The 10,219-nt window shown below is 33.5% G+C and overlaps 2 protein-coding genes across 2 annotated transcripts; both read right to left on the bottom strand.

Annotated features, from left to right (window-relative positions):
- Positions 1-215: 215 nt before the first annotated feature.
- LOC111381697 lies at positions 216-2,736 on the bottom strand. Its single transcript, XM_023005506.1, has 4 exons — positions 2,619-2,736; positions 2,174-2,327; positions 1,467-1,504; positions 216-1,374 (listed from the first exon to the last, which is right to left on the bottom strand). The coding sequence occupies exons 1-4, from the start codon at positions 2,640-2,642 to the stop codon at positions 517-519; spliced, it is 1,074 nt and encodes a 357-aa protein (XP_022861274.1). The 5' UTR covers positions 2,643-2,736; the 3' UTR covers positions 216-516.
- Positions 2,737-8,132: 5,396 nt separating this feature from the next.
- LOC111381725 (methyltransferase-like protein 7A) lies at positions 8,133-10,157 on the bottom strand. The gene is made up of 3 exons (XM_023005535.1): positions 9,653-10,157; positions 8,712-8,774; positions 8,133-8,592 (listed from the first exon to the last, which is right to left on the bottom strand). The coding sequence occupies exons 1-3, from the start codon at positions 9,801-9,803 to the stop codon at positions 8,399-8,401; spliced, it is 408 nt and encodes a 135-aa protein (XP_022861303.1). The 5' UTR covers positions 9,804-10,157; the 3' UTR covers positions 8,133-8,398.
- Between the last annotated feature and the right edge of the window lie 62 nt (positions 10,158-10,219).

The raw sequence follows: 10,219 nt of genomic DNA, 5'->3' as shown, positions 1-10,219 counted from the left end.
AGAACGGCCCCTTAGTTTTTCCGTATTGAGCTAGCCAAGCCAGTTCGAGTTACATAACATTGAATATCAGGATATCAAACAGCTTAGGTTGTGTATCACAGGGTTATAGTTCATAAGGTTTGTGTTTCTCGCTATTTTAATCATGGAAGAACACAACGATCGGATGGCTTGTTAGCTGGCTGCATGTTACAACAATCGAACACTTTATCCACTTAAGGCGTCGACTGAATTACGTCAGCATAAAAGCACAATATATCATCAGCATACTTGGGCAGCTGCTAAGTATTGAGATACAGGAGGAAAAGTTGCAAGAAAATGAAACTCTTGGGCCATTTTTACCGATAAAACCACGTTCTCAGATTAATAAATTAGGCTAAAAGTACACTACAAACAACATGACTGAATAGCCAAATCTGTTTCATCACACATCTGACCGATTAAAGACTCAGAATCAAACAGCAGATAGGAAGATCATCTACCCCTTAACCATACCCGTCTCTATACAGTTCTTTGGCATCACTTCAAACCCGAATCTTCTGTTGTTGAGGAGGAACCAGAAACTCCATGCCCAACTGATCTGAACAGCTCTGGAGAAGATGGGCCACTTTTGCTTAACTTCCCTGGGAATTTCCGACCTGGGTTGCTCTTTAAGAAAAGGTTTTTTCTAAATCGATTACGATTAAGTGACAGTAATTTATTGCAAGCAGGTGTGTGCAAAGCCCCTTCAACACAATCACCACCATGTGCACAGCCCCAAGGCTTGGATGACCCATCTTCACAATAAGGTTTCAGATGAGGGAAACTACTTCTTGACCTAGAAAAAACTCGCTGATCGGGAGAATTTTCTTCTTCAAATTTGACACACATGGGGCATGGAGGATCATTCTTAAATGCCTTTGGTGTTATTTGCTCCAAGCACTCCGCATGGAATGCATGACTACATGAAAGGACTCCAGAAACTGGCATGTCTGCACTTTTGACAATCCTTTTAGAACTCCAAGGAGATCTCTGTGAAAGGAACCTCTCACACAATCCACATCTGAAACAATCTGTTGTACTACATGATCTATTAAAAAGATCATAATCCAAGGGCTCAGATATTTCAGTCAGTTCAGCACAACCACTAGCAGTCGAACTATGTCTATCTTCTGGTGGAGTAATGACATCAAATTCTGACAGCCGAGCAGCGGTGACACAAGCAGCTTCTCTAGTGGGTGTTTCTGATGGAAAGGACAAAGGATGAACTGCTTTGGACATAAAGCTGCGGCGGCCAGAGAAGTTAAGGTGATGTGACTTGACCATGGACTCGTAATCTCGACTACTGTCTGATTGGGATGAAGTAGAGTCCCCACTATCTCCAGCTGCCAAAGTTCCCTGTCAAGTTCTCAGGTTAGTGAGAATACTTAATTCAGCAAGATGAATACGAAGTTAAGAACTGAATATGAAACCAAAAACTAACAAAATACCTCCATCATTGGTGAAAGGGATAATGGCCTCAAAACATCTGTCAAGGGCAGATAAAAACAACGAAATTAGCACCTCATAAATAACGAAAGATATAAGCTCTCTCTTAAGTAAATGGTGACAAAGCAAATCAACCTATTTAACAGAATGATTATTCTTGTGAACGTTCAAGAGAAGATAGTTTCAATTCTCATATCATAAACAATCTATAGCAAAGAAAATAGTCTCATCACATCCAATTAAAGGTATGATTCAGTCCATAAATGCTTTTTTGTATGAATGAGTACCTCTATAGGTCTATTGTTGCATATGTCCCAACTACCTAAGTTGTCATTCCATTATTTATCCTTAGTAGATGCCACCTCTAGTTGTTCGTATATTCTCATATCATCTATCCCCTATAGTATGACCACACATCCATCTCACCACTCTCATTTCCACTACATTCATCTACTGGACATTTGTTCTATTAGGAGCATAACGCTTTCTATCACAAAGCAGGTCTATTATTTGTTTATGTACAATGGGCCTTTTAACCTTAAAAGATCTTACTAAACAAAATGCTTGTAGCAGTTCTCTATTTCATCTAACTTGCTTTGGTCCTATGCATTACATTTTACTTGATATAAAAATTTTAAATTCCAAAGTACTTCAAAGTTGTAACTAACGATTTTAGCTCTTTTTTTTTCGCCTTCAACAAATAACATACCCAAATGAACCACATCTTGAATATATATTGCAAGTTCATTCATTGCTTCGGCAAAAAGAAAAGGACTAAAGGTAGAACAACGAATAGCTGTCATCCTGTAGACTCTCCCTCCCTCCCTCTGATCCTTCTTTAAGGGGGATTTGGTGTTGAGGTGCTGAAAAATTCCACCCATAAACCATAAGTAAAACATCATGACCTTATGGATGAATAGAGCAATCTCATAGGAATCTAGGCAACATTAGCAAAGTTGCAGCAATTGACAAAAGCAAAAGTAGTGCAAAAAATGCATTGAAATTTTTTTCAAGATGTAATGTGGCACGATTTGTTAAGAAAAAGTAGAAAAGGAAAAAACATGCATACAACCAGCAAATTGCCTAGACAAAATAAATACAGTTCTTGGAATCTGAAAAATATCACGAGCAAATGAAATATTGACTTTTCATACCTCTCCTTGAAGTACCATAATCATCAGCACTGATTTCTTGTATTGCTGGGGGAGTCTGCTGAGAAGGAGAGACGTCTGATGGACTAAAATATGGACCAACACTGTCAGATATAAGATATTGGGGATTAGGAAGATTGTTTCCTCTCATCCAACTTCTACTTCCTCTGCTGTTTGATGATGCGGAAGAACCGAAATGAACACCATCATGAGAACCAAATGACAGTGCTTCATACTGAAAATTAAAATCCCATCTTGACGGGGGTGGTGAAAAGCTTGAATTAGTTCGCCAGTAGGGCTCGTCTGGCCCCACAGACCACTCCCTGTTGGGAGTATTAGATCCATGTGGCCTCGCAGCCACACAACAAAGGGACCCCGTTTTAGCTATCTTTCACAAGATTCAACAGAAACCCAATCGCTGCTCAGATCGCACAATCCAAGGCTCAAAGGATCACAACGACTATTCCTTTTTTTTTTTTCCCTCCCGAGTCTTGTAAGTTAACCTGACAAAATTATGCGACAATTTAGCCTCAAATTTATTTATTCCCTCCCCCTGCTGAAATATGTTGAAATACACAGAGGTCCAACACCTAAAATCAAAGAAGAAATATAGATTGTGTAAATTGAACATAAAATATTGAAATTCATGAATACCATGCATCAAAACAACCCCCCCCCCCAACAACAAACAAACAAATAAATAAATAAAACTATTGACAAATGTTCAACTCAAAATGAACAACAACAATAATACCTGTATATTTATGCTGAAAGTAACATATATGCAACCAATAGTATAGAGAACCCGAAAGTTTCATTTTTTCTTTAAAAAATTTGAAACGCCTCCCCCTATCCCCCCCCCCCCCAAAAAAAAAATTCTAGTCATTCTCATTTCTAAAGTCAAATAATTTCACCCCGCACTTGTACTTACTCCAAAAATCTATAAAATTAAAAAATTAGAATTTATCAATCAAAAACTAACCTATAAAGCTCTGTACTACTTGCTACAGAAGAGAAAACCCAAATAAGGAGCAGATTTTAGAAAGCACCAAAACTCCTATAGAAGACAGTCAACAACAATACTTGTATTTTCACCCAGAAGGCATTCACAATCATTTCAAATTACTGCAAACCTATAAATGTAGAAACCCAGAAAAGGAGAAAAAAAATCTTTCTTAAGAAAATAGAAACTCCACATACAATAATAAAAAATCTGGCACCAATAATTAACAACAACAACCGTAAGCTGCATACAGTAAAAAATTTTAAATTACCTGTAATTGTAGAGAGAGAAATAGTAGCTTACGATTAGACACAGATACTGAGCCAAGAGAATTAAGAAAGCGTGTGTGAAACTGAGAATATAAGAACCCTACTATGATTGAGGAAGCGCGATTATTTGAGTGGACAATTTGCAATCATGTCCTTCTAAATACGATATTTTTGTTTTACACCCATTAACTTTTTATTAATGATTACATTTACTTTTAATTTTGAGTCTAAAATAAAATATTGATTGAGGAAAAAAATTAAAACAAAAATGATATTTCTTCATTTTCCTATTATTAAGTGAAATAAATTCCAAAATTTCATTCCTTCCTCGTGTATATTAAGTCCCTATTAGTCTTACATTAAATTAAAAATATATTTTTTTTAAATTCATTTTCAACACATATTCAAATAATAAAATATTTTGCATGTATATTCAAAACTTTCAACTTTTCAACCACACGTTCTTAAAAAATTACTATTCCAATACTCATTTTCCAAACAAAAAAACTCATGGAAGACAAACAGTGGCCCCGTATATACAAGGTTAAAATTTGGTTGAAGAATTAACAATTTCGACCTTCCAAATTTTTATTATATTATAATATTTTAGTTAAATAATAAATTATAATAATATATTGAAGTAGTTAATATTTAACCAATATTTGGTAGAAATTAAAATCCAAATTTTAATTCAAGTTAAAATTAATAACTAATTTTAATCATACATTTTAGAGGATCCATAATTTTTCAACAATATATTTTTTCAACTTTTATCAAAAATTTCTAAAAATTTAATTTTAATCTCCACCAAACAAGGGTTAAATAAATATACTATAATTAATTCTTCTTCTTTTTTTTCGCTGGTTAAATATTTAATGCTTAACATGACATTAGAACAAATAAAGATTACGAATTCATGTATTGTCGCTACTCTTTCACAAAAATTATTGTATGTATTTAAAATTTGAAGGAGAATGAGATCTTGATCCAATGTTTTGCCCCTAATTAAAAAAATAAAATAAAATAAAATAAAACAAGACTGAGTTTGTACGCAAACAAAGTGCATGTCTAGGGTACCTTTTTTGGTGCCTATGATTGAAACTTTAAGCACAACTTTCTTTGATCTGTTGGAAAGTTAAGGCACATTGTCTTTGCTACTAAAAATTGAATCCATATTTGCAATAGTTTCTTTCATATTTATGCTCTTGCTTATAAGTTGGATTAAAAAATTAAAATATATGAATCATTATTCCACTATAAATATGCTTTATTAGGAATCATGGCCCCACATCTTAGCTGTTATATCTTTAATTATTGATCCTTTCAAGATAATTTAGGTTGCCAGAGTGCTAACCCTTCAATTATTTCCAAAAACTAAACAAACAAAATGACAAAGTTTCAACTAATTCTATGAAAAGTGTTTCCAATTATTTGTTTACTGATATGATAAAAATACTAGAACAAGAGTTAAGAACATGTTTGGCTAAGATTACAAGTTTATTTATAATAAGTTAATTATTTTGACATTAAGATCGTAATTACTTCAGAAACAAGAAATGTACTGCCAGAGTTTCATCATGTGTTTGAGACGAGATAAATTTATTTATAATAAACACAACATGCAACGGAAACCTTCGCATACAGGCCTAAAGCAAGCATGGATTTTGGATATAAAAAAAACTAGGAAAATTCTACTTGTACATAATTATTTCACATAATATAATGTGACAATTATCCGATTATTGATGTGCAAGCATGAGATTCGATTTAAGTGTTGAATACAGTGCCAAGTGTAATTATGAACACATTATGTACATGTAACACTTCTCAAAAAATTATATAATGACCTATTCATTTTATTGAGTCACTAATTTTTATTTTTTTTTAATTCAATTATACATAATTTTCCCTTTTCAATTTTCAAATTTACTTAGGGTGTGTTTGATTGACATGGAAAATATTACATAGAAAAGAAAATATTTTCCATCTTTCGTGGAAAATAAAAACCACCTCTACCCAAGGAAAATATTTTCCTTAAAAACAAGGAAAATTAGGCATATTTTCAAAAGTTGGAAAATGTTTTCCATGGAAAAAAATAGCAATCAAACACTCAAAGTGAAAATTTGGATGGAAAACTGATATTTTCCATGGAAAATAAATGTAATCAAACACACCCTTAGTGTTTCTTAAAAATTAGAGAAATACGGTCGCTTTGTAGTTACTAAATTTTGAAAGGAATGCAATTATATAGAAATTAGAGGCCGTGAAGGATTCTGGTCAATGGATGAAGAGAGACAAAACCCCCATATTGTGATGCATGACAATCCTATTATAAATAAAATAGAAGTTAGTTATTATTTAAAATATAATATCATCTTCTTTCTCGATTAGATTACAATTATTATTATTATTATTATTATTATTATTATTTTTTAGATTATAATTTTCTTTTTCCTTTTACAATTTTAGTTTCCTTGTACCGGTAAGATTAGGAAATAATTTTCCCTATATGAAGAAAGACTTCGTACACTTTTCAATTAATCAAATTATCCCTGCATATTTTTTAGTTTTTCAACAATATTCTTGCTTTCAAGAAACCAATTTCGCTTCTGCACAACATCGTACTCGCGAGCATGGATGGTAACATGGTACCAACAAGCACAGAGGCGATCAAGTTGTTGCCGAAGAAGATGGTCGTCGAGAGCGGGGACGAAAGATGTGTGGTGTGCTTGGAAGATATTCTAATGGAGACGATAGTCTCGAACCTGCCATGTTCACACATTTTTCACACTAGTTGCATTACAGAATGGCTCAACGTAAGTCATCAATGTCCTCTTTGTAGGTTTGAGATGCCCAAAGCATTCAATAAAATTAAAAGGAACTGGATCTCAAGCTTGGATGAAGTGGACTAGTTTTAGATTTAAAAGGTCTCGACTCGATCACTACTTATTTTCAGTTTTTAGTTTTTATACTGCTAAGCGACACCGTTTCTCTTTAAGCCCTTCCTGAGTATGGAATTGGCCTGTTGTAAAGAACAGGATGCTTTAGTTGGGCTCGGTCATGGGCACAATGGGCTCCTTATTTAATGGGCTTGTGTAGGATTGGACCAATAAAGATCATCAAGAAGCCTGTAAAAACAGCCCAGCAGCTCGGCCCATCACAATGTAACATTTTCAAATCATGCCTATTTTCTCACATGACAATAAACTTTCGGGTAACTTTTAACTGTACTTTAACTCGAATGTTATTCAGGTAACTATATTTTCAAATTTGAAACTACAAATATACACCCAACTCAAATGCAATGTAACTGGTGATCGATATTCATAAAGGTAAAAGAAACTACATCGTTAACACACTTGCTGGACTCAGATTATCTATTATGCTCGACATGAATTATCTATGAAATGTATCTAGTGATCAAACCAAACAAGCCCTAAAAGTTGTTCAATGCACCATGCTTATTGTAGGTGATCCCTAAAAAACTACATCAAAAAAAAAATAATAATAATAATAATAAAATAAAAAAAGGGTGAAAAACAAACACGAAGCATTGGAAACTTTAAGAAAAATATAAAAGCATAAGGACTCCCAAGAAATACCTTAATTTTTCATGTTGTTGATATTATAACATCATATCCTGATCAAATTATAGTTACTCAATTCAGTAAAATTGAAGTGTAATACCTTCTTGACATTAGAAAAAAAGTATCGTTACCACGAATGGAATTTACCTGTAAACCTTCCTATTGTAGTACTATAGAATCTCCAAGATACATAAACTTCACTAATAATTCTCAATTAAAAATTTGAGTCAAACAAGATCATTCATGCTATTAGCTCAAACTATGTCCTAGTAATGTTTCTATATTCCAATTAGAGAAGGAATCAATGTACGTAATATATAGAGACTTTCATCTGTTCATAAAAACCTAATACCCTCCTGCTGCTAAAACCTTTATCCATAAGCAATACATATTTCATATTCTTGAGTATGGAATTTTGCCATTGCGATATAAACATTGACGTGTTGGACCTCAGAGAACAACAATGGTACATTACAATTTTCCATCATCACCAAAACTCGATGTTCTTTTTGAATTCCGTAGCCAAACTATAAATCACCAGATAAATCTCCAGTAGAGGCCAGTTTTTAGGATTGAAGTAGGACCAGTGAATTAGATCTCTACTTCTCTTGATATAGTGATGCCCTTTAGTGAGTATGAACAAATTGCCAACACGATATTAACATATAACAGCATAAGATCTAAATTTTTTCAGATGAACCTGCTATAAAATTATGTCACTTACATAGCAAACGTTACGAATTTTCAGACTTTTGATAAAACAGTAAATAAATCGAGTCTTCCGCACATCTATCTGTAATTATATGCTCATCTGACATGGATTGGTAGTAGAACACTGACAAGCTCTTGGATAACAGAGAAAAACATCAAAATATTCGTTTATGCATAAAGTCATATGTATGAACAATCAATGCCACTTTGGAGCTACTTGCGAGCTATTCCATAGATATGGGGATTTACTAGTGATGCAGTTGATAAAACAACCTGATTAATATCAAGATCCGAAAAGCCGGCTTTAGCTATACTGGTTCCTGTATTCCTGGTGAGATGACACCCGTCAGCAACCATCTGCTGCAACGGATCAAGAACCCCCTGGACGAGTCTATGAATCGTCCCATCTGCCAATAACAACAAAACAGACCTCAACAACAGGATGGCAAGAGAATTAAGAATTTCAGCACGAATTAAGCACAACAATCTTTATTGCATAAATGAAACTAGAGAGTCGATTTATTACCATTTGCAGCCACGTGTTCCACAAAAACAAAAAAACCACCCGGCTTAAGCACCCTCCTCACCTCTGAAAGCAAAGATATAACATTAAATTAGCACCTAAGGTGAAACAGGAGAGAGATACACCAGTAGTTTACACCGTAGACATTATTTTTACATCTTTCACATGTTCTATCTTTGTAGCACGGACACTTCAACTGGAGTAACATGTCCGTGTCCAACATGCATTGATACTAACACTCATCGGACACTTTATTATAAGCATTTTTATTTTTTATTAAAAATATTATATTTTAAACTCAAAATTATTATTAAATAACAAATAAGTAATCATACTTAAAAGATTTCAACAAAAAAAATTAATGTCAAGTATAAAATTAAATTTATACTATATAAATGATATTTTTTAAAGAAATTATGATTTGTGAATTTATAACGAATCAAAAGGTAAATTATAAATTTAGATCACATAGTGAAATTCAAAAATTGGATAAAAAGATAAACTTTTATTATTATCACAGTCATAAATTGAATTCTTAGGTGATTTAATGTATTTAGTTAAGACTTATTTTGAATTAAGTAGAGTTCTAATGAAACTTGAGAGACGAAATTAAAGGAGAGAATTACAGTTTCAATAAATAATTGCATGTCAACGTATCCGACACGATACATCATAGTGTTCTATTATTAACATATAGTGACGACAATCAATATGCTAATCTCAAATAGCATATGAAGTAAATAGAAGATCCAGTTACTGATGTTATTTACTCAAATTGCAGTTCTCTATTACAGAATATTGTATGCTGTATGAACCAGATAACACAATTTAGGACATAACTATTTGTTTGTCAATTAAAAGATGTGAAGGTTATTTTTTACCATTTAGCCCTTTGGAAGTCCATATTTTCTATAATTACAGCTTATGATCTTGAACACATATACCTTGCAACGTCATATCAACATCTTTTACTGAACATAGAACAAGTGTTCCAACAACTGCATCAACAGAAGCATCATCTACTGGCAAAGCCTCTGCAACCTGCATAACATTAACAAATTCAGCCAAAACTTTTTGGTACCCGTGTTTCTTCATCTAGAGATCATCAATTCAACAGAATCAATAAATAATCAGTCTATCATTGTTAAGTTTTATGGTAAGAGAGAAGACCAATGTACTGAAAGTGTAATAACCACAGACTCTCTCCATCTTGCCCCTTTTTCCATTAGTTTGGCTCCAAGACTATTCCGTGCATCATTTGCTTATGTACTATCCTCTGGAGGTTGGGCCCGACGTAGATTTTAATTTTACATCCCCAGTAATTCAAAAACATACTTCCCCTTAAGCAGAATTTCAGTTTAATGAGGGTACGAATTGAGTAACTTGCTCAATTAGTACTAGGACATGAAAGAAATCCGTGTTGGGGCCCAACCTCTAGTGGACAATATATATGCACAAAATAGCCCTTGAGTGAACGGGCTTGTAGGGGAAGTCCGTGATCATTACAGAAA

Source organism: Olea europaea, unplaced genomic scaffold, assembly GCF_002742605.1.
Source record: "Olea europaea var. sylvestris unplaced genomic scaffold, O_europaea_v1 scaffold236, whole genome shotgun sequence".
Taxonomy (NCBI): domain Eukaryota; kingdom Viridiplantae; phylum Streptophyta; class Magnoliopsida; order Lamiales; family Oleaceae; genus Olea; species Olea europaea.
This window is presented reverse-complemented; position numbering and strand designations above follow the sequence as displayed.

Coding starts and splice junctions, on each gene's coding strand:
- LOC111381697 (XM_023005506.1), bottom strand. CDS start 2,642: ATGATTATGGTACTTCAAGGAGAG. Junction 1,505..2,173: donor TCAAGATGTGGTTCATTTGG/GTATGTTATTTG, acceptor TGCCCTTGACAG/ATGTTTTGAGGCCATTATCC. Junction 1,375..1,466: donor CCCTTTCACCAATGATGGAG/GTATTTTGTTAG, acceptor AGAACTTGACAG/GGAACTTTGGCAGCTGGAGA.
- LOC111381725 (XM_023005535.1), bottom strand. CDS start 9,803: ATGAAGAAACACGGGTACCAAAAAGTTTTGGCTGAATTTGTTAATGTT. Junction 8,775..9,652: donor TGTTGATATGACGTTGCAAG/GTATATGTGTTC, acceptor CTTTGCTTTCAG/AGGTGAGGAGGGTGCTTAAG. Junction 8,593..8,711: donor GGAACACGTGGCTGCAAATG/GTAATAAATCGA, acceptor TGTTATTGGCAG/ATGGGACGATTCATAGACTC.